The sequence below is a fragment of the Ips typographus genome, linkage group LG5 (assembly GCF_016097725.1).
Source record: "Ips typographus isolate SLU linkage group LG5, UJ_Ityp_2.0, whole genome shotgun sequence".
NCBI lineage: Eukaryota > Metazoa > Arthropoda > Insecta > Coleoptera > Curculionidae > Ips > Ips typographus.
This window is the reverse complement of record NC_138426.1, coordinates 7,177,368-7,202,488: the sequence shown is the minus strand read 5'-3', so window position 1 is coordinate 7,202,488 and position 25,121 is coordinate 7,177,368. Positions and strand designations below refer to the sequence as shown.

Here is a 25,121-nt window from a genome sequence, read left to right as displayed (position 1 = left end):
TTGTTTATAATAAGGTTTCCTTGGGACATTCTTCTTCCTCTTATTGGTCTAAATTTTATACAGGTGTGGTAAATCCAAAACCGACCATAGGAAAACCGTGTAACTGACAGAGAAACGTAGATAATTGCATGCGTGGGACAAAGACAGTAAACGAAAAAAATACCAAGTAGGCCATATTTTCAGTACACTGTTGCCAAAATCCAATACCGTCGACAAAATTAATTTTGTGGATTTGTTGGATTTTGGCAACAGCGTACTGAAAATATGGCCTACTTGGTATTTTTTCGTTTTCTGTCTTTGTCCCACGCATGCAATTATCTACGTTTCTCTGTCAGTTACACGGTTTTCCTATGGTCGGTTTTGGATTTACCACACCTGTATGTATTTTTGAATTGTTAAGGAAACGTTTACAGTAAAATTGTCGACCTGAATGGTGGCAGACCAAAAACTTAACCAGGATACCCCCCCTTCACTACCCCCGGCCTTACACTTAATAGGTCTGTTCGCAAAAGGATTCTCCAACTAGTAATCAGTGAAATAGATACATCCATTGGCCACAAGTCAGAAAACGTCATAGTCACGTGAGCATTCAACCAATGAAACTTGACATTTACTGTTTCTGAGTTGGAAACCAGTCAGTGATTGCCTCTGCGAACAGACCTAATGGTTTTTATCCTTCGATTGGTTAATAGGTCTTGAATAACTTACGATCGCTCCGTAGACCACCAAACCGAGAAAAATGCATTATTCTCGGTCTGGTTTCGTGATAAGAACCGGCTCGTTTGTGCGTTTCTTTGGTAATATCCGGCTCCGATTTCAGTTGTTTTTTAGGTTTATTTGCGGTCGAACCTTTGCCCCGCCTAATCTACTACTGAATGAATTCATAACACATGATGTTGTGTTAACGTAATGTTCATTGACTATGTAAGCGTGTTTATTTGCTTATCGCACTAAAATCCATGTAAAAGGACTGAAAGAGAGATCGCTTACGCGACCTTGCCCCCGACAGAGATAAATGAGTCCCTTTTTGAAATTCGGATCGGATTTCTCAATGGCTTTGCAGCTTGGCGCCAGCGAAACAAAGTGGGGCAAAATTTGAACTTTTTGGAGAGTTTGAAAAAAAAAAAAATTAACGCCCAACGTGGGGCTCGAACCCACGACCCTGAGATTAAGAGTCTCATGCTCTACCGACTGAGCTAGCCGGGCTTGTAGAGGCGATTGACCGTTACTTGGAGTGCTTCCAAGTGTGACTTAAAAATAATGAGAAACTCGGTTATTAGTTTTTTTAACTTCAGTCTTTAATTGAATCGTTTACTTGACCACCATTAACGTACTAATTTAATTTTTTGCTTTATTTTTAAAAAAATTGTGCAAAAAAAGTTTACGCCCAACGTGGGGCTCGAACCCACGACCCTGAGATTAAGAGTCTCATGCTCTACCGACTGAGCTAGCCGGGCTATAATATTATAAAACAACCGTCACCTGTAATGTTACAAAACCGAGGTAATTGGTCAGTTTTATAAGTTACAGGTAAATCTGATGTTTTACCGTGCTAACTCACTCAATAAATACAGGTGTGGTAAATCCAAAACCGACCATAGGAAAACCGCATAACGGACAGAGAAACGTACATTATTGCATGCGCGGGACTAAGACAGAAAACGAAAAAAATATCAAGTAGGCCATATTTTCAGCGCGCTGTTGCCAAACGCCAAGTATCACTCAAATACCGTCGACAAAATAACTTGGCGTTTGGCAACAGCGCGCTGTAAATATGGCCTACTTGATATTTTTTTCGTTTTCTGTCTTGAACGTTTGACAGTTCACCAGAAACCGGAGAGAAAAGTGAGGTTACTTGTCACATAAACTTAAAAGTCTTCTTTATTCCGTCAACGAAATTAATATTGCTTTGTTTGGCCCTTCCAACCTTGCTTGCGGGAACTAAAATAAAGTTTACCGCTAATGAAGGCGGTAAAGGTTGCAGCTAACTAGCCGTAACGATTTTTGCATTAATAGGCACATTTTGCTACATGGAAAAATCATAGCGTGCACTGTAATTGAGTGGATTAGAACAATAAAAAATAGACCAAACATGTACAGGTGTGTATAATGTAAAACTATTCATATTACCAATCAGCTTGTCAAAAAAAAAACAGTTCTAACAAGTGTAGTTGTATCCTTTTCTATCAAGTGTCATTGAAGTAGCACTGCAATATACTCCACACTACAAGTGAACAAAGTTTTGTCGAATCAGTGTTGTGGATAATTTTAATTTTACCACATTTAGGTTATATAAACAACACCATATTGAAGTACATGTTCCAGATATATTACTGAAACCGACTCTGCATCAACATAAAAATCAATTTGTTTGCATTAATGAATTATCCATTAAAAAAATGACCTCATCTAGTACATATCGGAAACAAGGTCTTGGGGTCGCCTGTTTTTCACTCACATGGCCATAGAAACCATCATGGGAACGTCCATTGTTTGGAGACGGTTCGGTGACCGAATTTGCCTTCACCCAAGGCCGGTTTCAATGGAAATTTTTAATTGATTTTTGTCTTGGCACCAGTATTACTTTTAAGGGTGATTTTAATGTGTAATTTTCTCAATAGCTCTAATCGCCCCAGATACCAATAACCGAAGGCCGGACAAAGAGGCCAATATCTAGGTCGTAATCGTGATTTACACTTTAGTTCGACCAGTTTCGGAGAAAACGCGCCTTATTACCGTTAAATCGGACCAGTTTCAAACTTTCAGTCATCCCACAAGAGTGGTTATTGAAAATGATGACATAGAAACCACATACATGGTGCTCTCCTTTCGTATTTCCTTTCAATCCATATAGGAGTTTACCTTCTTAATCTAAAGCTGCAAAAAACAGTAATTTTGATGCACTTTCATGCAAAAAACAAGTTTCAAATTTACGTTCAGGACTTTCAGCCTGAAATTAGCTTTAACAGTAAGCTTAGTCACTATGATGACTTTCAGCTAAGTGTAGATTAACAGGGTGATGGATCTACAACGATAATACCCAGTATTTGTTGTATTTGGATAAACACACACATTACTACCGCCTACTCCACATTTTCAAGCATAATATACAGCCCAAAGTATCAACGTCATCGCTTTTATTAAACCTCGCCTTTTATCAAATACATCTGGAAAAGGTGATAAAACTAGTCTGATTAGTCTAGTCATCCTGAGGACAACAAAACAAGCTGGCAACGTGGTTAAATCACACATTAGGTGATACTGAGTCTTTAAATTTTGCACTTAGTTCTTCTCCGGTTCTGGTGTAAGCAGGATCAAACATTTTTCCTTCAGGGTTTTCTCTAAACAGGTACTCTGCTAGAAAATCAACTGGATCGTCCGGTTTAACGGTGGCAACCTCAGAGAGTCCTTTAGTTAGAGTAGGAAAGACGTAGGTCATTAAGTAGTGACGTAAAGGTTCACATTCAGCTGCTATAATTTTCTCTTCTTCTTGTTGCAGCATCTCTAAAGTTTCAGCCCACTTCTCCATTTTGTCTTCATACTCCCGTCTGGCAGTCTCTTCAGCTAGAGTCTTCTCGATCATGTATGCTTCCTGTTTTAGTTTCTTTTGTTCTTCCTCTATCTTTCTGAGTTCGGCTTCTTCCTCGTCACTCAACCCCACTCCAGGTATCGGCGGTCCAAAGGCTTGATACAAATACTCTAGACTGCACTCCAAGTCACCACCTTCTTCAGTGACATCGATTAGAATGGGATGGATATCGGCTTCGTCGAAAAAATTCAGCACAGTGTTGTCAGGTGTGTTAGAGTTTCTGAACTCCAGCAACCTCCTCACCATGTTAGGTTCGTCATAGTGAGTGCCTTGAATCTCTTTTTCAGGCAGTCGCATAATACGTTCACATAGAAAATCGTCGTCAGCTTGTAAACTTACCACGAAGTCGGGCATGATGTTGACGCTTGCGTTTCCCACCAACTCCCCCATTTGCATTGCACCACCTTCTCCCGGCACTTCAGGTGGGGGAGCAGCCGCTTGTCCCTCTCCAGGATCCTTAGGTACCTCAGCAGCCTGCCCAAACAACTCCTTAGCTTGTTGCAACGTCTTAGGAAACCCATCTAGGACGTAACCGTGGCTCTGGCACCACGGTTTACCCAGAAAAGTCCTCATCAACCTGACCACGTAATCATCAGGCAACTTATTATTAGGACTGCTGCTCATCAACGCGTTAATGTCTCTAATTTGTTCCTCGTAGTGCTCCACATCCACGTCACCGTTAAGATTCTCTCCTTCCTCATCTTCAACCTCTTCTTCCTCACCTAGCTCATCATCGGTTTGTGGTTTGGACGGTGCCAGTTCTCTAGCGGTGATAATGTTTTGTCTCAACTCGTCCAGAGTCTCGTCGATCATGGTTTTCACCGAGATGTAATGAGCACCGTATCGTCGGCATAGTCTTTGAGCTACCTGAGTTTTACCGGAGGCCGGAGGCCCGTGGATTACCAGTTTCAGAGGTTTGAGTTGATCGGTGGCTGCAGGAGTTTTGGATGCCATTTTGGATTGAATGACAATAATCTGTCAAAACTATTAATATACAGGGTGGTTCAAATTGATTGTAGGATACTTGAAAGGTAGAAAGTACATACAAAATAAACGCCAAAGTGTGATATACCCAAAAGTTGAAAAGTGCCCCCTTTCGGAGCTAGTATATGCACCAAGAATAAAAAATTATTATAATTAATAAACTAAAATAAAACTCATATGAAATTTGGCATGCTTGTTCATCATTTTGAAGTAATTATTTGGCGTTTTTTTTTCAATTTTTTAAAATAATCTGGACAGGTACTATTTTTTTTTAATTATGGATTAGCATATAAAAATGACTGTATCAGAAAAACTATGCAAAATAAAAAGAAATGTTCAAACAAACCTTTCTTAGAAAAAAGTATGGGCTATCACATGTGCCCCATCAGAATGATCTAAAATTACAGTTTAAAGAAATTTAAAGCTGTCAAACTTTTTGAACAGTATTTGTCCAGATTATTTTAAAAAACTGAAAAAAGTTTTAAATGATTACTTCAAAATGGTGAACACGCATGGCAAATTTAATTTCAAGAATTTTTTTCCTCTGAGAATAAAAAATAAAAAAATGGCTTTAGTGGCTCACCAACTCCGCTAGGGGGCACTTTTCGACTACAGTTTATATGACACTTTGGAGTTTATTTTTAATGTACTTTCCACTCTTGAATTATCGTACAATTAATTTGAACCACCCTGTATATGATATTTGACTGGTGGAATCGCTTGTCTTTCAATCAATCCAACACTCTGAAAATGGTGTTTCCTGTATGGCCAGATGTGGTATGTAACACACTTGGCAACGTCGCAATGGGTTGGCAATACTGCAGTCGAAGCGTCAAGCAAATTGACAATCGTCTTTACCAATTTGACAAAAGGTCACGTGACCTTATATCCTTCATAATTAATGCACTCACCTGATAACTGTACAATAATTTTCTGTTTGATGAAGAGGAACATAACATAACCAACAAATCGAATAAAAAAAAATATGGCGTCATTTTTAAAAATTCCAAGTAATCATCCATTGACTTTTTTTCCTATTTTTTGCAGGTTTAAGTCCAAATGTAACAATCAAATCCCTGTAATAACCTAGACAGGATTAAGGCTAGACGAAACGTATGAAAGTTTTACGCGCATGAAGGACCGTCCCCATATTATGATGGTCGGGAGTTTAATTCCCGGTTAATCCCCCTCCGATACGGTTATCGACCCCGGGAGTTTTCTGAAAACGTTAACAGGATTTTCGGCCTTGCACGTGGATTATATTCAGTCACTCCATCACGTAGGTCTACGTTTTGTATCAGTAATTTAAGAAATAAGGGGAGGGTTGTGTTATTGTAACAATGGAGACTATTGGGGTGGGTGAACCCCTGAAGCAAAGTGAATCAAGCGTAAATTGTAATCGAGTTGTGACAGGTCAACCAAGTAGGCACAAGTCTGAACGGTACCACTTGTACAAACTTGAAGCAACTTGGGTCCTAACAAGTCTTAGCAGGAAACCCCACTTTGTATATATTTAGAACCAAACCTCCAACTTTCACAGTAGTACGACTGTTGAAGTGATGGTACCAACCAAATTTAGTGTACTCTCTCGAGTGAAGCGTCATGGGAGTGTGGAGGTTTGTGCGGAAATTGAGGTGGCCCCCAATACCAGTGCGGGTGGTAGTTCAATGGGAAAACGTCGGAAAATGTCGGTCAAAATGACTTTGTACGTATTTAAAACCATTTTTTAGCTTTCTTCTCACCCTGAATTAGAAACTGTTGTCTTTGGAAGGGTTGCAACAATAACACGTTACTGTTCCCCCAATCATTAGTGATTTTTGCAATAACTGTTAGTAAATTCATACCCCAACACTTGTTTGTTGTGGGGGAAATGAAAATCTAACGTGCCGTGAACCTTTATAGGGGCCTAAAATAGCCCCCAAACACGCGACTGGAGCAATAAAGGAGTTCCGTAGCATCCTACAATGCCTTGTCCTACTTTAATTATTATACAGCAGTAGTGTTGTTCTATTTTGAGTTAGTAACGCCACTGGTGCTGTATTGCCAACGCAATCAAAATGCAATACATTTCCTGGTAGCAATCCGGGCAGGTTCATCGTCTTTGGTTGTAATAACACAGCAATCCTGTTGTTCAGTGCAGTCCAGTGCAAGTGGTCTTTAAAGAACTAGTTTCATCATGTTTAGTTTGGTAAATGACAGTAGCCAGTCTAAATCGGGACAATATAATAAAACATTCTAGCTTTAAACTTAAATTGCTGATTTATTACAAATTAAGTTTTCACAGAATTGATAATCCTCACCTATTTGTCAAGTGACTGAATTTTTTAACTAACCCACTTATTAGTCCCACCTACTTTAGTATACATAAACTACAGGAAAACCACTAAAGATAACAACGATAAGGGCTTTTTATTGTTTGTCGAACCTAGTTTGTTTAATAAAATTATCGCAAATTAGACCATTTACCGCTTTAATATTAATGTAAACATTTTTGCTCTAGATCCGATGGTACGGAAGCGCCCATCATTGAGGAACACCACGATGTCGGCCACTCTGAGAGGCAAGTCACCTACGGAGAACTGGTGATTTTAGGGTGAGTGTCTTTTACCAGCCGGTTTTTTTACGCGGAAGCACGAATTGGACCTTGAACCCAGCTATAATCGAATTAAAAAACCGTAATTTAAATCCTGTAGGTGTCGAACCCCCGGACGATTGGTGTAACTTAATTTAGCAATACGGACGTGTCGACTTTAACCTTTTAGGAAATGTCTTGTCCAACGTGGTCATAAATTTAAATACGTTAACGTCCCAAACACGTTGTGGTAACCACCATAGAGGGACCCAAAACTCCTGTTTTAACAACATTTAAAACATCACTATATCTGAATGCAAGTTTCTGTGTGTTGGACATTCAAAACACGTGCATCCAAGTAGAAAAAAATTACATGCGTTTAACAACGGGTCGGCCGTCCTACAAAGGAAATTAGGCGTGTAAAGAAAGAGTTATGTTACTATGTGATTAAGATTAGTTTAAAAAATGGCCACAGGGCGCTGACATGCTTTTAGTTTTCAATTTTTTTTGCCAGTTGACAGGTGTAATGACGTTCACGCAATTCCAATATGGCTGTTGGCAAGTTTTTGACTTGTTAATAGATTGTAAAAATAAATCTTGTAAAGGTGCTAAAACGCCTAGAATTTTATTGAAAAACACTATAAAGTAATAATTCAACACCCAGAGGTAAGTGTTTAATAATTACCCCAAACACAGCAACTCTAAATTTGAAACTAGCATTTCAGACAACCTAACCTCGTTTTATCCAGTTTGTGCACTCTTAACTAAAGGGACATTTTTAGGTACAATGGTTCGCTTCCTCAAGGCGACCGAGGCAGAAAACGAAGCAAATTTGTACTGCACAAGAGGCCAATGGCCACCGGGGTGAAACGTTCCAGGCACTACGTGGTCAAGACCCCGCACTCGTCTCAGGCCATCTTGGATACCACTCAGCACTCAATCTCCTACACACTTAGCCGCAACCATGCAGTGATTGTTGAGTACAATAATGACGAAGACACTGATATGTTTCAGGTTAGTTTTGTTTTGGTTTTTTTTCCCGTAAAACACTTACGAGTTATTTGACAGATTGGAAGGTCATCGGAAACCCCCATAGACTTTGTCGTTATGGATACTATACCGGGTGACAAAACGGCCGAAATGAAGGTGAGCCAGAGCACCATTTCGCGGTTTGCCTGCAGAATACTGTGTGAGCGCAACAATCCAAAAGTAGCCAGGATATACGCCGCAGGATTTGATTCGTCCAGAAATATATTTTTAGGGGTGAGTTTCTTTGGAAAACACAAAAAATGTTGGAAAAGTTAGTAGTGACATAATCAGTTACTGTACAGGGTGCTGCATTTTCGATGGTTTTACGGGGTACAGAAAAAACGGTAATAAATAGAAAAAAAAAGTAGCATACGTGTTCCGATCTCATTTTCTCCGACTGGCGAAAAGTGGGCGGCGCAAACTTCTTTTGTTTCAAAGATACGGGGTGCTTTTGAAAATTGGTCATTTTGGAACCTCCTCTGTATTTCATTTGCTATTAAAGTTATCAAAAAAGAAAAAACGGTTTCCGGTAGAAGTTTTGACGTAGAATCCAATAGCCTAGTCAGTTTTTTTCTATTACGTTTAGTTTCTGACATATGACAGTAAGTTATATTTTTTTAAATGGAACACCCTATATATTGTTGCAAAGCGAACTTTTGATTATTAGTTAGGATTTCTTTAGTTATTTGTTGTTACCCCTGTATGTTACGTTGCTTTGTTTACGTTCTACATTCTTTTGTCTGTGTTCTAGAAAATCCAGGAAAGGCACTCTGTATCTGTAATTTTTAAGGAAAGCGATAGGAATAGGCAAGCGACGAGATCGCTATTGTTAAAATTAGGGGTACTCTATAAGTTGATCTCTATGGCCTCGGCCATGGTTCGTTAAATTTCGTATACTTCTTTCGTTTAGAGAATGTAGTATTAATAGTCCTGAAAACATCAACAAATTTAACCGAAATCACGCATAAAAGAAGAAAAAAGAAGAGGCGCACTGTCAAATCTCGAATGACATCAAAATTAACCTCAATTTGTGTTTAATTATTTTGATTCAAAATTTAGCCGCCATTAATATCTTTTATTAAAAATCAGTTTTAATTTAATTGCGATTAAAAATGTTGCCAGTGCATAGATTTGTCGTTAACGAAATCGAAAACATCGCACGAATGCACGAAACTAGAGTGGAAAAGCGTGTAATGAGAAGTAATAGTGATCCCTTCAGTTTACATGATAGGCGCTTTATTGAACTGTTTCGTTTAAATAAGGACCTAGTCGCTTATTTATTCACACAGCTAGTTCCCCACATGGATCAGGAACACAGATCTACAAGAATCCCTCGCCAAATAAGAATTCTAATAGCCTTGCGCTTTTTTGCTATTGGCAATTATCAAAGAGGTAGGTGTATTTAGTTTACAATTAAATTAGTTCCAAACTGCTTATCAGAAATAAAGAACTAAAACAAATTATTTGTTTGGTTTCAGGCATTGGAGAAGAATTGTTATTATCGTCAAGTCAACAAGCAGTAAGCCGTTGCATTCATGAGGTTGCCAATTGCATTGCAATACATATGGGAGCTGAATGGATTAAATTTCCTTTTGATCAACAATCAAAAAATGATATAAAAACGGGGTTTATGGAAAAAGCTGGTTTTCCAGGTGTAATAGGTTGCATTGATTGCACACACATTGCTATATTGGGTCCATCTCGTGAGGAGCATAATTACGTAAACCGAAAGGGTTTTCACTCAAAAAATGTGCAAATAGTTTGCAGCTATAATTTAGAAATCCTAAATATTAATGCAAGATACCCTGGATCTGTAAATGATGCTTTTATTTGGAGAGCTTCACAAGTAAAGCATGTCTTAAATCAAGACTATAACAGAGGTAATACGAAAATTTAATGAAATGATTTTTATTTTTACTTTTTTTGCCTAAATTTATTTTTTTTATTACTGTTTTAACAGGACTTAAGGAATTAATTTTGTAGGTGAAAGAAACCAATGGTTGCTGGGAGATTCAGGATACCCATTGGAGCCATGGCTCTTAACCCCATATGAAAACCCGGAACCAAATACACCGGAAGGTCATTATAATCGTGCACACAAAATTACTAGAAGCATAATTGAACGCTGCAATGGACGATTCAAACTAGTATTTAGATGTCTTTTAGGAGAGAGAAAACTTCGATACAGCCCTGAGAAAGTTGGTGTAATTATAAATGCTTGTGCAGTATTACATAATTTGCTACTTAGGGCAGGAGTAGAATACGACATAGATTTGAATATATTTAATGAACCATATGAAGATAATTATGGCAATGGCAACTACCCTGTTTTAAACGAAGCTAGACACACAAGACAACAAGTTGTTAATAGATATTTCACCAATGTGTAATTATGTGTTTTATTCACAATTGAAGAAAATTCTTAACAATTACTGGTTTAATGTTGCAATATACAACGTTTTTAATATTTTTTGGTAACTATTTATTTAAACATCAAAAGTTAACATCAACTTTTATTATAAAATTAATAATATTCTTTTAATTCAAACATTGATTAAGGAACCACTGAAAAGGAACATAAATTCTACTTCACTACTTTAATTTCAGAAAAAAAAACACAAACATTTCTAGAAATTAATCTCACTCTCAAAATTTTCATTAGGTCTTGCTGCAGAGCAACGTGGGCACAAATTAATCTTCTTAAGAAATGTCTCTTGGCCATCTGCTATTCTTGCTATATTTTCATTAATGTTCTTTAACACCACCATATTTTCTTGATGCATTCTTAGCAGTGTAATTTCATCTCCCTTTCTGTTGGTTCTATTTCCAATCTTTTTTGCTTTGGTTTTAACCTGAAGCTCTTTTTTGGTAACCCATTTTCGTTTCTTTATTTCATTTCCATGAAAAGAAACATTGTTTTGTTCTAAAGTAACATGATTTGGTTCACTCGAAATTAACATGGTAGCTGAGCTAGAGGGTGTGGCAGAAATGACTGTCCTAGGAGTGTTTTGTGTTCTCTTTATAAAAACAAGGTTCGGAATTTTTTCTAATTCCCGTTGAGCATTTTCTTCTACAGGTGTAGAAGGATCTTGTATTGATTTATTAGTTACATCACAACCACCACCATTCCCCTAAAAATAATATAGTGGTAGGTATGGTCCTCAGTATGTACAAATTCAATTGATATCAGCAAATATGTCAATACTCAGTCCTGGAGTTTTTAAAATACTTACAAAACCCAATTCTGATGTAGTGTCTCCTTCTACCACAGTCCATCCAATTATACCCATAAGTTTTTCCTCAATTTGTGATAAAGGTAGTAAGGGTCCTCCTCCACCTGTTTTACTTATATTGAGCTTCAGGTTTTGCGCTTTTACCTTCACTTTGCTTTTCCATTTGCTGAAAGCCTACAAGTGGTAGTGACAGTAAACCGTATTTGTAATGTAGTAGCAGGTAGCAGTAGCTGCAAAACTTACTTCAATCCATTTGTCTGTTGTTTTTGAGCCATAACCCATGCTATTTAACTGCGTTGCTACTTGCTCCCACAAACTTTTATAATTTTGTCGTGCATCTAGACCAATAAATGATTTTGTGACCATTTCTGGGTGTTCCAATAAAAAGTTCACAAGAACTTCCCATTGATTTGGGTTCGTTTTTGTAGCCCTCAACGACATGCTTTTATAAACCAATAAATTTAACAAAATAATTCATTTAACATCAAAATGAAATGTTTAAACTTACACTTTATTTTATTACTTTTCAATTTCTTATATTTAATATTTTTTATGTGATTGAAACTTCTATCTCATCTTTCAGTTTCAAATAAACAAAACAGAACAGACCTACATAACCTCAAAGAAGGTAATTATAATTTTTTCATGGAAGGAACAAAGATAACAAAAAGATTTAAGTATGGAACAGAATGAGACAGATATATGGTTTTTGGGATAGAGAGACCTCTCGAACTGTCGTTATAAATCTCTTCTCTATCTAACTTTCGGTCACGTTCGATTAGTCGCGTAAATGAACGAACGTACTTACGGAGTACGGAATAGCGAAGCGAAGGGAATGTCTATCGCTATTTTGTTACAGAGTGCCACTCCTGGCTCCGTTGCTTATATAGAGAGAGATTTATGTTATAGCTTAATGAGTGTGAGGGAGAAAGTCAATTTCATGAATATTTGGGAACTTTCTAGAAACCATGGAAGCCTATATAAGCAGCTGAACCAGGCCTGGTTAGTTAGTTGTTGAATTGATGGTTGTAGTGAAGTTGAAGTTGTCAGATAGCGAGGTTAAGTGTCAGTGTCAGTTTATTGTTTGTAAACAATATACGGTGTTGTTCAAGAAGTGTGTCATTAAGGAGTACGACGGTACATTTGGTGTCAGAAGTGGGATTGGAGAATCGAAGAAGAGTTCCAGAGGAAGACAGAATAAACCGACAAAAGCAGAAGGTGTGTTGAATGCCTGTGAGTACACGACAACAAAGTGCCAAAATGGATGAAGGAATGAAACAACTTATGGAGATGATTCAAGCAATGAAAGCAAGTCAGGACCAAAAGTTGGAGGAAATGAAAGCGAGCCAAGACCAACAGTTTGAAGAAATGAAAGCGAGCCAAGACCAAAAGTTCGAAGAAATGAAAGCAAGCCAAATAAGTCAAGAGCAGTTCAAAGCAAGCCAAGACCAAATTAAAGACCAGTTTCAACGACAAGATGAAAAATTAGACCGAGTAATAAATGAAATAAAAGGAGAAATGGACAACAGGATGGAAATTTTGGAAGAAAAGGTAAATGAGAGGATAAGCAGTGTGGAGGAGACCGTTCAGACCTTGCGAGAGGAATTTGACAAACTACAGGAAAAGTCTTCAAAGCCAACCGTAGTCGCCAGTTCTAGTGTCTGCTCAAATATTAAGCCACCAGTTTTCGACGGTAAGACCTCATGGCAGGTTTACAAAAAACAGTTTGAGGCTGCCGCAGAGGCCAACAATTGGACATCAAGTGACAAAGCCACTGCCTTGGTTTTGTCACTTCGAGAAGAAGCACTGGAGGTTTTGCAGATTTTGGACGAGAGCCAGTACAAAAACTACGACGACTTAATCCAACATTTGGAGATGAGATTTGGAAATAAGCACCTAGAACAAGTATACGAAGCTCAGTTGTCTAGTAGGACCCAAAGAAGCACGGAAACACTTCAACAGTATGAAGCCGACATTGCTCGATTAGTTTGTCTGGCCTATCCAACGGCCTCTCACGACATTAGAGAGCGAATGGCAGTACGGGCTTTTGTGCGAGGTCTTAAAGATTGTGACACAGAGCAAGCAATACGATTAGCGAGATGCCAAACATTGCATGATGCTCTTGCCTACGCTTTGGAGTTTGAGGCGGTCAAGCAAGTATCACGAGGACATACTCGAGTGCGTCAAGTCAGAAGCCTTACACCGGAACCGAGAAACCGATCTTCCAATTCAGATCACACAATCACTCAGTCAGACTTGAATCATCAGCTGGAGACATTTCGAAAAGAACTAATGGGAGCGTTAAATAGAAGAAGTCAGAACAACCGAAACGCTCAAACCACCACGTTTACTCGGTCATTGGAATGCTGGAACTGTGGAGAAAAGGGGCACATTCAATCGCAGTGCCGCAAACCTAGAAGAATGCAGAACCAGGAAAACGAAGAGTAGCCAGTTTTCCGGGGCAAAAGCTGGCTACGCAACACTGTCAAGCCCCACCAACCATAATTAAAGTAGCCCGTCTTCAGCACGAAAACACCAGCTTAATAGTGACCGGTAAGATTTGCGGCCAGGATTGCCAAATGGTTGTTGATACCGGTTCTTGTCATACTATCGTAAGGCCGGACATAGTGAAACACTGCAGGATTAGCGACACTGGTACAAAGTTTATATTGGAAACTGCCGCTGGTGAGTCAATGCCTGTTCTGGGAATCCATGAAGCGGAAGTGAAGCTTGGGCGGCATGTCTTCAACCATACCGTTTTTGTGGCCAACATAACTGATGACGTCTTAATGGGCTTAGATCTTATGGAGCAACACAAGTTCCAGCTGGATTTGGAGAATAGACTGATCAAGACTGGACAAGACGAGATTGTTATGATGACACCCGAACAAGATATGCGTGTGAGGAAAGTTACGTTGGAAGAAGATGTCAACTTACCTGCAAGATCAGAGACCATCGTTAAAGTTAATTTGGATAGAAAAACGGAATTGAGCAAACTTCAGCTGATAGAACCGAGTTATGAAGAGGAAGATGATGCTGTGAAGAAGGGAGTTCTTGTAGCCCGCACCCTAGTCCAGCAGAAAAACGGCCAAGCATACGTAAAAGTCGCCAATTTGAAAGAATGTGGTCAAAGATTTAAAAAAGGCGATATAATAGCCAAATCCGAACCAGTACTTATGGTGACTAAGGAGTCGCACGAAACAAAACCAAACCCCGACAGTGACCTTCCTGAGTGTTTGGTGCACTTAATGAAAAAGACGAGCTCAATTTTGACTGATCAAGAAAAACAGACTGTTGCCCGTTTGCTTCACGACTACAAGGACGTGTTCGCCTTAAATGAAACGGATTTGGGAAGAACTCATTTAGTGAGACATAAAATTGAAACAGGGGATTATTTGCCCATTAAGCAAAGACCCAGACGACTCCCATTGGCTAAGCAGGCAGAAGTGGAAAATCTTATACAGGACATGGCGGATCGCAGCGTCATTGAGCCATCCACCAGCCCTTGGAGTTCTCCTGTGGTACTTGTTACTAAGAAAGATGGGTCGACAAGATTCTGCGTGGACTATAGAAGAGTAAATGAAGTTACTAAGAAAGACAGTTATCCCTTGCCCAGAATAGATGACACCATAGACACTCTGGCTAACGCAAAGTGGTTTTCCACCTTGGATCTAAAAAGTGGATACTGGCAAGTGGAGATGGATCAACGGGACAAAGAGAAAACTGCCTTCTCAACTGGAAATGGCTTGTGGCATTTTAACGTCATGCCTTTTGGACTTTGCAATGCTCCGGCAACCTTCGAAAGATTAATGGAAACTGTTCTACGAGGATTGACTTGGAAAACCTGTCTTGTTTATTTAGACGACATCATTATTATGGGCAAAACATTTGAAGAACACCTGCAAAACGTTGAAGAAATCTTCAAGAAGTTCAGAGGGGCAAACCTGAAATTAAATCCGAAGAAGTGCAGCTTTTTCCAAGAAGAAGTCGAATACTTGGGACACGTTATATCGTCAAAAGGAGTAAAAACCGACCCGAAGAAAACTGAAGCTGTAAAAAATTGGCCCGTTCCGAAAGACAAGCACGAATTAAGAAGTTTTCTGGGATTGTGTTCCTATTACAGAAGGTTTGTTCGTGGATTTGCTGATATAGCCAGACCCCTACACAAATTGACGGAGAATAACCAGCCCTTCGAATGGACTACAACATGTCAGGAAGCCATGGAAGAACTGAAAGTAACCCTTTGTTCTCCACCAGTTTTGGCTTTTCCACGACCTGGGGAAGAGTTTATTGTGGACGCAGATGCTAGTAATATTGGTTTAGGCGGAGTTTTATCTCAAATCCAAGATGGTGAAGAACGAGTGATCGCCTATTTCAGCAAATCACTATCAAAGCCAGAGAGAAATTATTGCGTAACCAGGAAGGAGCTGTTAGCCGTAGTGAAGACAGTCGAGCAGTTTCACAAATACCTGTACGGACAACGATTCAGACTAAGGACGGACCATGCCTCTCTGAAATGGCTATTTCAATTCAAAAATCCAGAAGGACAAATAGCTCGATGGTTGCAAAGACTTCAAGAATATGACTTCCAGATTGAACACAGAAAGGGACGTTTGCACGGAAACGCGGACGCAGTGTCACGAAGACCTTGTGTGGAAGGTTGCAATCACTGTAAACGCCTGGAGATAGCTGAATTTGGAAAGCCTTGTCGAAGGATCGCTCTGAAAAATGACATCGCATGGGATCGGGAAAACTTGGCTGCCGATCAACGAGAAGCCCCCGATTTAGGACAGATAATTAACTGGAAAGAGCGTGGAGAAAGACCAAATTGGGAGGAGATTTCCGCTAAGTCTCCAACATTAAAAGGATATTGGGCATTATGGGAGTCCCTTATTATTGATGGAGATTTACTAAAAAGAAAATGGGAAAGTCCGGATGGGAAAGAGGAACGACTACAGGTAGTTCTGCCAAGAAACCGAGTTAGTGACGTACTGAAAGAAGCCCATAATGGAATTGGTGGAGGGCACTTTGGCATCAACAAAACGTTAAATAAAGTTAGGGAAAGGTTCTATTGGCTACAAAGCCGCTCAGATGTAGAAGATTGGTGTCGGCGTTGCGCAGACTGTTTCAGTAGCAAGGGTCCCAAAACTCGAAGCCGAGGATGTATGAAGCAGTATATTGTCGGAGCTCCGTTTGAGAGGATTGCCGTTGATGTAGCTGGACCTTTTCCCAAAACTAATTCCGGAAATCGCTATGTCTTGGTCGCAATGGACTACTTCAGTAAATGGCCAGAAGTGTACGCCATACCAAACCAGGAAGCCGCTACTGTAGCAGAAGTTCTGGTTGACAACTTCTTCTGCAGATTTGGAGTACCGAGGGAGCTGCATTCGGATCAAGGGCGTAATTTCGAATCGGCAGTATTCACGAAAGTGTGTGACCGATTGGGAATTAAGAAAACCAGAACTACTCCATTACACCCACAGTCAGACGGAATGGTGGAGCGTTTCAACCGGACACTAGGCAACTACCTAAGGACAGTCGTCGATAACAATCAGACAGATTGGGATCAGCACATTCCGTTGTTCCTGATGGCTTATCGATCGGCAGTACATGATTCCACTGGCAAAACACCAGCTAGTGTTGTCTTTGGAAGGGAGCTTCGTTTGCCAATGGATCTTCTTTTTGGACGACCGGAAGAACCCCCAGCCTCTTGTGATAGTTATTCGGAAAAATTGGCGCAACGCTTGCACGTGATCCATGAGGAAGTCCGACAGAAGTTGAAATTTGCAAGCGACCGACTAAAGACAAGATATGACATAAGGGCCAACAGCAGCGGATTCCAAGCCGGTGATCAGGTCTGGTTATACAATCCTGCTCGAAAGAAAGGGAAGTCGCCGAAGCTACAGAGGTCATGGGAGGGACCCTACGACGTTATAAAGCGTCTGAACGACGTCGTCTACAGAATACAGCGAGGACATCGGGCGAAAATGAAAATAGTTCACCTGGATCGACTTGCACCTTACCGACCACCCAAAGCTGGTGAAGTTGATGATCGGGACGATCAACTCTAGGAGGGGGGCAGTGTTGCAAAGCGAACTTTTGATTATTAGTTAGGATTTCTTTAGTTATTTGTTGTTACCCCTGTATGTTACGTTGCTTTGTTTACGTTCTACATTCTTTTGTCTGTGTTCTAGAAAATCCTGGCTCCGTTGCTTATATAGAGAGAGATTTATGTTATAGCTTAATGAGTGTGAGGGAGAAAGTCAATTTCATGAATATTTGGGAACTTTCTAGAAACCATGGAAGCCTATATAAGCAGCTGAACCAGGCCTGGTTAGTTAGTTGTTGAATTGATGGTTGTAGTGAAGTTGAAGTTGTCAGATAGCGAGGTTAAGTGTCAGTGTCAGTTTATTGTTTGTAAACAATATACGGTGTTGTTCAAGAAGTGTGTCATTAAGGAGTACGACGGTACAATATTTTTAGTTCATTTAATTCTGTTGATTTTTACTTTTTCAACGGTGTATTAAAACATATAAGTTTGTAAACGTTAATCTTGGTAATTAGAAAAAAAACGTTTCCTTAACAAAAAAGTGCTAAATAATATGTATAAAAAATCCCACAGTCGAAACAAAATTTTGCTATTTTCATATTAACATTACATGTCGTTTATAAACAGTTTTTTCAACTTCCACCTTAAAAATAGTAGAAAATAGAAATTACCACTTTTCTTATTAAAGTGACGGTAGAACTGTTTGTAACTTAGATTTTTAATAAGATTTATTAAAAATATTTAATTTTCTGATGTGTTAGTTTATATGATTTCCGATTTTGTTTGGTATTTTAGATATTGGCCTTTTTTTAGCTTAGCAAAGGTCTTTTTTTAAAATAACAGGATTAACCTCTACAAACTTATATGTTGTAATACACCGTTGAAAAGGTAAAAATCAACAAAATTAAATGACGTAAAAATATATAGGATGTTCCATTTAAAAAAAATGTGACTTACTGTCATATGTCAGAAACTAAACGGAATAGAAAAAAACTGACTACGCCATTGGATTCTACGTCAAAACTTCTACCGGGAACCGTTCTTCCTTTTTTGATAACTTTAAGAGCAACTGAAATACAGAAGAGGTTAAAAAATTACCAATTTTCGAAAACCCCCCGTATCTTTGAAACAAAAGAAGTTTGCGCCGCCTACTTTTCGCCAGTCATCTCAGCTCAGAAAAATAGATCAGAACACGTATGCTACTTTTTTTCTATCTATTACCGTTTTCTCTGTACCCCGTAGAACCATCGAAAATGCAGCACCCTTTACAGGGTGGCCTAATTTGCCTGTTTTTATATAAAAATTAGGATGTATTTAAAAATGGCAAAAATTCAAAATTAGCCAGTTAAAAGTTACCGAATTTCTGTTTACGGCATTAAACTCACCTTGAATAAATCCTCGGGGGGGTAATAACGTCTTTTGGACTTTTAAATTTCACATCCTTTCCATACAAAAACAAGCAAATAAGGCCACCCTGTACATTCATCATATTACCGATTGAAATATCCAGTAAATGGAACATTGTCATTTGGTTAAACATCAGCATGTGTTTTTACAATAAATGTCGCTTAGAAAATATGTTAAAGCGTCAAGGAAAGGCGAATGTGAGTGTCTGTGCATAAAGCAAGCTATTATAGTGCGACCAGGTGATGTCAGATGGCGCCACAAGAAAGTCTTCGCTGTTGTCGAAAGTGTTAAAATATCAAAACAACAAAAATTCTGAAGTTTGATTTGTACTTGGTTAACGCCTTGTTCTAACGAATTTTCTTTTAAAATTTCTCTAGAGGGGTTGGCTTTACAAGCAGGCCCTGTTAAAATAATTTAAAAAAATCTGTTATTTACATGTTTATCAGTTACTACTCCTTCCTGTAGTTCCTTTTTTGTTCTTCCTTATCTTCCATTTTCATTATTATGGTTTTATTCATTTTATTGTTCCTTGTTCTTTCCAATGTTCTACAGTACCAGCGTACCACTACCACTGTAACGTAAAATTTGTCGAATTGTATTTGTATATTCAGTCCAGTCTTGTACTCCTCTATTTTTTAAGTCTAATTTTGTCCTATTCAAAACTTCCTGAAAAAAAAAAACAAAACAAACTGTTTTTCAATGAAAAGTAGCCACCCTGAATATCTTCCAAAATAATTTCTCTGTTAAAAAATGCTAAGACACGTCAACAAAGATTGCAAGGGGGACATCTTTTTACGTAGGATTTGAATTTCTGCCATCAGCCCCTTTGCCGCCATAGCCACCCCCACTAAGTTTCAAATGGCACCATACCCTGTGTGGCACATCGTTGGAAAGGGTATTTCATAAGGAATTAATTGCACTATTTTATTTGTACATTTACTTTGAATTGAGACCCAAAACAATCAAAAATACGTTTTGTGTTTATTTTTTGTAAACTGCAGAAATAATAGCAAATAGCGGTTATCATTTAATTAATGGCTCAAAATAACCTCCGTTAACTTCCATACAATAATACAAGCGACTCTGGAAGAGTTCGCGAACATTTGTGAGGACTTGCGGTGTCAGTTGTCGGCATTCATGTATTATTCTCTGCCTAAGGTCTGCAATATTGGCCGGTTGTGTTGCATAGACTTTAGATTTTAAATGCCCCCATAGAAAAAAGTCCAACGGAGTGAGGTCGGGTGATCTCGCAAGCCATTCCATGGGACCACGTCTACCAATCCATCTTCCAGGAAATCGATTGTTTAGATATTCTCGAACGGGAAGTGAATAGTGTGGAGGTGCACCGTCTTGTTGGAAAATTAGTTGATTTTCAAATAAATTTTCATCATTTTCTAGTAGCTCTGTTATGGTCGGATCAGCAGTGGTGTCAAGAAGCTCAAGATAAGTAGCGCCATTCAAATTACCGTCAATAAAAAACGGACCAACAATGTGGTCTCCTAAAATACCTGCCCAAACATTAAGTTTTTCTGGATATTGAGTATGGGTTTTCCTAAACCAATATGGATTCGTGTCTGACCAATACCTACAGTTATGCCTGTTCACTTCTCCATTCAAAAAAAACATACACTTATCACTGAAGCAAATATTGTACAACAAGTTCACGTTGTTTGTCAGATTAGTAGACATAATTTCACAAAATTGTAGTCTTCTATCATAGTGATCTTCGTTTAATTCCTGAACCAATTTTACCTTGTATGGATGAAAATTGTGTTTTTTTTTTAAATCTCCATACACTGCTTGTCGAAACACCCGATGCATGGGAAATTTGATTTAAAGACTGATTATTATATATTGCAACGTGTCCCAAAACAGCAACTTCAATTGGTTCTACGTATTTTTTTTTTTTGGTCTCAATTCAAAGCAAATGTACAAATAAAATAGTGCAATTAATTCCTTATGAAATACCCTTTCCAACGATGTGCCACACAGGGTATGGTGCCATTTGAAAACTTAGTGGGGGTGGCTATGGCGGCAAAGGTGCTGATGGCAGAAATTCAAATCCTACGTAAAAAGATGTCCCCCTTGCAATCTTTGTTGACGTGTCTTAGCATTTTTTAACAGAGAAATTATTTTGGAAGATATTCATTCAGGGTGGCTACTTTTCATTGAAAAACCCTGTATGAAAACATATAAGTAAAAAATTAACTGTGTGCTAAAATGGGCTTGTTCACTAGTTTATAACATGCTTAACGAAAAACTTGGCCATTATCTTCCATTAAAAACTTAGCATGTGCATGTTTTGCGTACATCTTATCACGTGACCTGTTTGTCAACAGGAGAAAGCATGCAAATGGCAGGAAAACGGCAGAGACATCGACGGCCAAACAACGAACGGCGTCCTTATCATGCATCCGCGAGGCGTCTTTTGTGGCGGCGACGCCAAATGCGGACGATGGCTGGAAACTTCCGTCGGAGGCGGCGTTTTCACTAGAAGAGAATCGCGATCCGCCCAACAACGAGGACAAGTGGTCGGTATACTTGAGGCTCTCCACTAAAACTGCGTTAACTTTGGAAAATCTCCACAGGTGGAAGACGAAACTAACGTTCTGCAAGACGGCACTCTGATCGACTTGTGCGGAGCTACGTTGCTATGGAGATCGGCCGAAGGCCTAGAAAAAACCCCCGTAAGTGAACCGAATCATTTAACCTAGCAAATGTGACTGAAAAATTTTTTTGGTAGAATAAACACGACCTGGAAAAAGTGATAGACGAAATAAACGCAGGACGTCCCCAATGCCCCGTTGGACTGAACACTCTGGTGATTCCGCGCCGTGTCTCGCCCAACGACAACCAGCAGCAGCCCTACGTCTACTTGAACTGCGGACACGTTCAGGGATTGCACGATTGGGGCCAGGCCATGGATTCGGACGATCGGAAATGTCCTATTTGTTTAGAGGTGACACGTTTTGCTTTGAGGTTATTTCCACGCTTATGCAAGTGGGTTTCAGTTGGGACCAGTGGTAAAACTTTGCATGGGTCTGGAGCCTTCGTTTTACGTGGATTCGGGACTTCCCACGTTCGCGTTTAATCCTTGTGGTCATATGGGCAGCGAGAAAACAGTCAAGTAAGTTATTTCCTACTCTCCTATTTCAAGTAGTAGTTCCTTTATGCTTATCATCCTTCAAATCGGTTAAACTTGCTGAAGCTAAATTGTAAAAAAAGACTGGGATCAATAGTTGCTGTTCCTTTAGCAATTTACCCTCACGCAACTTCCTGTTGTTGTCATATTTCCTGTGTGTCCTCTCTCTTCCACAATTCCAATTGATTCTTGTACTATGAGTGTCTGTTTTAGATATTGGGCCAACGTAGCAATTCCGCACGGTACTAACGGTTTCAGGGCGGTGTGCCCCTTTTGCGCTTCGCCTCTGTCCGGCTCTCCGGGATACGTTCGTCTCATATTCCAGGACAACGTGGATTAATTCCCCCACCCTTTTTTTATCCCATTATAATGCGAGTTTTACAGCTAAATTTTTATTCTGGAAGAGAGAGAGAATGAGCGTGTGATAGTCGAAAAAAGAGAGTTTTTACGCAGTTGATGATTGGTTTTATGTCGTAGAGGGCGTGCATAACTATAGTATTTTAGTGTACCAAAGCTTTATTTGTTGTGGAGTCTTTGTTTCATTCAGAGTGCAATTCGGTTTATTCTTGGAAATGGTAGCAATTGGAGGTTTTTTATAACTGTAAAGAGGAAAGCATTTGCGTGAATCAATTAAGACTGGTTAGATTTAGCTTAAGTTATTGTGTTTTCGAGAGAGATAAAATTTTTAACTCGTTTTGCGGCGTTGCCTAATTTTGACCTGAAAAAGCACTTTTTTAAAGAAAATCATTGGACCGAGAAAAGTACCTTTCAGATTGGCGTATATTATTCTTATTATTAAATAAAGAAAGTAATTTAACTAGAGTATTTAAGAGTATCATTATTAAAATATTATTGCTATTGTTAATAATGTAATTCACCAGGAGGCCTATTCTTGAAAGCAGGTAATGGAATTCTCAGGAGAAGTGTTGATAGAACGTGACAGAAGAAGCTGACAAAGGCGGGTTCCTGTCACATTCTACAGGTCTTTTTCTTGATAATTCCCTTCCCTCGTTTCAAGAATACGCACCCAGGTTGTTTAATACTATAAAGTTGAGTTCGTGTCGGTGATTCTTAAATTCATCGCCTCCAATTCAACTTTATTATACCATATATTAAACACTGTATACAGGATGGTGTCTGTTTCAATCACAATATAGTAGGTTGTAAGAGTGACCACACTGTATAAATTGGGGACCTCGTGGACCGACTTTTTATGATTTTTACGAATCGCGTCGTCTCGATTTTACAACCAGTAACATTATGTTCTGTGTACATATTGTAGCATAATAAAATTTACAAGTAAAAACCGCTAGGGGGATAGTCGATTTAAAGCTTAAGGTATTTTTAATGGTTATATTCACAAATGAATTTATCTGTGCCTGGATATTCACTAATAAATTGTATGAAGGAACAATTCAGAATAGTTTTGGTTTGCCCTGCATTAAAGACCTTCAATTTGGCAACAGTGCACTGTAAAAACCATCACATGATCAAAGCCAGAGTCTGACAATATAACCAACCTAAGTAAACTTTATTTACAATCAAATAATTATTACAAGTATCACAGTTAAAAAATCCACCTGGGACATTACAAAAATCATTTTTTCAAGGTGGAACCACCTTCAGAATTGACACTAATAACACTAGTGGGCTTGGTGATAATTATTTCTTCTTGTAGCTCTTTCTCTTTGACTTCCTTCAGTTTTAAGGCACGTTTCTGTAAAGCAAATTTGTCAAAGTGGTCCAGTTTAACAGTAGAACTACCTTCAATTTTTGGCTTCTGTCATGCAGTCCTCTGATGTCTTTTTTGATGCCCTGCAGTTTGAGGTGGTACTGTTTCATCTTAACAAACATTGCCTGCAAGTCTTGTGAGTATTGCACTTCGGCAATGTTGCAGTTCTCTTGATGTAACCGTGCAACTAGTTGTTGCTGTTTGGTACTACAATTCAAGTGTGTTTAGAGGGAGTTTTAGGTTTTTTTGATGGGGCTTACCTCAGTTCATCCAGCTGACTTTTAGTCCCTTTTAGGGGGGCCTCAACTAACTTTACCAGGCCAACACTTAAAGTTTTTGATGGTTTGTTGTAAGGATTGTGATTTAGAACCTCTGGGATCCCTACAAAACTGCAAAAACCTGTTTTTTCAATGAGCTGTCAACTGGCACAACTCTCTTAGAGCTCGAATCAGCTAAGAAAAGGCCACAGGCGTCATCAAACGATGATGTCACGATCTCTGTACGTCTCGCTTTAAATATTGCTGCTCTCGTTACTTTCCAAGTTGTTGCAGCCAGTCAGTGGCGTGCTATTATTTTATCAGTAAAATGAAACATTTTCGTCGTTTTTAATAAAGAAAATAAAAGACAACAAGTTTTTCAAAGGAATGGAAACTCCTTCTGCTTCTTTCTTCATAAATTGTAAGACGTTACTGACGATTTCACGGCCTTGGCTGTATATGATAACACCTTTCTTTCCAACCTTTTTGAAAGACATTTTGACAAAATAACGTTTTTTATTCATAACACTATGTGAACTTCAACTGCGACCATCAACAATACAACCAAAACACCAGACTAAAACGGAATCTAACCTAACCCCCTAAGTCTCCCTGTCCGCCACTACATTTTTTTAAACTTGGCAACACCGTTTAGATTGCCGGCTAGTAAAAGCATATAAAAAGGTCCAAATGTACCTGGCCGCTGCCGCATCTGTTTTAATTGTGTCCAAGTAAAAACCGTACTACGTTGCCAAGTGGCTTTTTGACCGCTTAACAATATATTTTCGGGAATATTTTAATAGGACGCCTCTGATTATATCTAATGCGACGGCAACTGTAGAAGGAGAAAGAAATAGTTTTAAAAACTGCGTCATTGATGATGCGGTGGCCTTTTCTCATCTGATTCGAGCTCTACCTTGATGAAGCTTTAGGTTTTTCATAAGTGGAGTTTAATGGAACTTCTATGAAAGACGTTTTATCCATATTTATGGTTCAAATTCAAAGAAAACCTTAAATTAAAAAAAAATTGCTTAAAAACAAACAAAACTACTCTAACCTATTTTGTTACTGTCACTGGCGACAGCTGTCATCTGTACACACCACATGATGACCAGCGCTACGTGGCC

The 25,121-nt window shown here is 38.9% G+C and overlaps 4 protein-coding genes and 2 non-coding genes across 8 annotated transcripts in view; 1 reads left to right on the top strand and 5 right to left on the bottom strand.

Annotated features, from left to right (window-relative positions):
- Window positions 1–23,419, top strand: part of Pli (E3 ubiquitin-protein ligase pellino) — a 29,483-nt gene extending 6,064 nt beyond the window's left edge. For 2 of the 3 annotated variants that reach the window (XM_081980260.1, XM_081980261.1), the window contains exons 2-9: window positions 7,074–7,166; window positions 7,928–8,159; window positions 8,214–8,408; window positions 21,203–21,394; window positions 21,452–21,550; window positions 21,607–21,822; window positions 21,875–21,990; window positions 22,219–23,419. In XM_081980260.1, coding sequence (XP_081836386.1) covers window positions 7,074–7,166; window positions 7,928–8,159; window positions 8,214–8,408; window positions 21,203–21,394; window positions 21,452–21,550; window positions 21,607–21,822; window positions 21,875–21,990; window positions 22,219–22,345 — 1,270 coding nt within the window. In that variant the 3' untranslated portion in view covers window positions 22,346–23,419. Of the gene's footprint in view, window positions 1–6,117; window positions 6,279–7,073; window positions 7,167–7,927; window positions 8,160–8,213; window positions 8,409–21,202; window positions 21,395–21,451; window positions 21,551–21,606; window positions 21,823–21,874; window positions 21,991–22,218 lie in introns of those variants that run through there. The other variant, XM_081980259.1, reaches the window with a different exon arrangement.
- TRNAK-CUU (transfer RNA lysine (anticodon CUU)) lies at window positions 1,134–1,206 on the bottom strand. The gene has a single exon. It is a non-coding gene; the product is annotated as a tRNA-Lys (tRNA).
- On the bottom strand, window positions 1,385–1,457 carry TRNAK-CUU (transfer RNA lysine (anticodon CUU)). Its single transcript has one exon. It is a non-coding gene; the product is annotated as a tRNA-Lys (tRNA).
- Window positions 3,121–4,581, bottom strand: LOC145729470 (adenylate kinase 7-like). The gene has a single exon (XM_081980263.1). It carries the CDS (start codon window positions 4,541–4,543, stop codon window positions 3,245–3,247), a length of 1,299 nt encoding a protein of 432 aa, XP_081836389.1. The 5' UTR covers window positions 4,544–4,581; the 3' UTR covers window positions 3,121–3,244.
- On the bottom strand, window positions 10,675–12,192 carry LOC145729475 (uncharacterized). The gene is made up of 3 exons (XM_081980269.1): window positions 11,651–12,192; window positions 11,408–11,581; window positions 10,675–11,305 (listed from the first exon to the last, which is right to left on the bottom strand). Exons 1-3 carry the CDS (start codon window positions 11,846–11,848, stop codon window positions 10,802–10,804), a joined length of 876 nt encoding a protein of 291 aa, XP_081836395.1. The 5' UTR covers window positions 11,849–12,192; the 3' UTR covers window positions 10,675–10,801.
- Window positions 23,420–23,517: 98 nt separating the features above from the next.
- Pldn (biogenesis of lysosomal organelles complex 1 subunit pallidin) lies at window positions 23,518–25,070 on the bottom strand. Its single transcript, XM_081980282.1, has 4 exons — window positions 24,911–25,070; window positions 23,998–24,126; window positions 23,770–23,944; window positions 23,518–23,722 (listed from the first exon to the last, which is right to left on the bottom strand). The coding sequence occupies exons 1-4, from the start codon at window positions 24,976–24,978 to the stop codon at window positions 23,603–23,605; spliced, it is 492 nt and encodes a 163-aa protein (XP_081836408.1). The 5' UTR covers window positions 24,979–25,070; the 3' UTR covers window positions 23,518–23,602.
- Window positions 25,071–25,121: the final 51 nt, after the last annotated feature.

Coding starts and splice junctions, on each gene's coding strand:
- LOC145729470 (XM_081980263.1), bottom strand. CDS start 4,543: ATGGCATCCAAAACTCCTGCAGCCACCGATCAACTCAAACCTCTGAAA.
- LOC145729475 (XM_081980269.1), bottom strand. CDS start 11,848: ATGTCGTTGAGGGCTACAAAAACGAACCCAAATCAATGGGAAGTTCTT. Junction 11,582..11,650: donor CAACAGACAAATGGATTGAA/GTAAGTTTTGCA, acceptor TACCACTTGTAG/GCTTTCAGCAAATGGAAAAG. Junction 11,306..11,407: donor CTACATCAGAATTGGGTTTT/GTAAGTATTTTA, acceptor TATTATTTTTAG/GGGAATGGTGGTGGTTGTGA.
- Pldn (XM_081980282.1), bottom strand. CDS start 24,978: ATGGATAAAACGTCTTTCATAGAAGTTCCATTAAACTCCACTTATGAA. Junction 24,127..24,910: donor AAACCTAAAGCTTCATCAAG/GTAGAGCTCGAA, acceptor AGGTTTTTGCAG/TTTTGTAGGGATCCCAGAGG. Junction 23,945..23,997: donor AGTCAGCTGGATGAACTGAG/GTAAGCCCCATC, acceptor CTTGAATTGTAG/TACCAAACAGCAACAACTAG.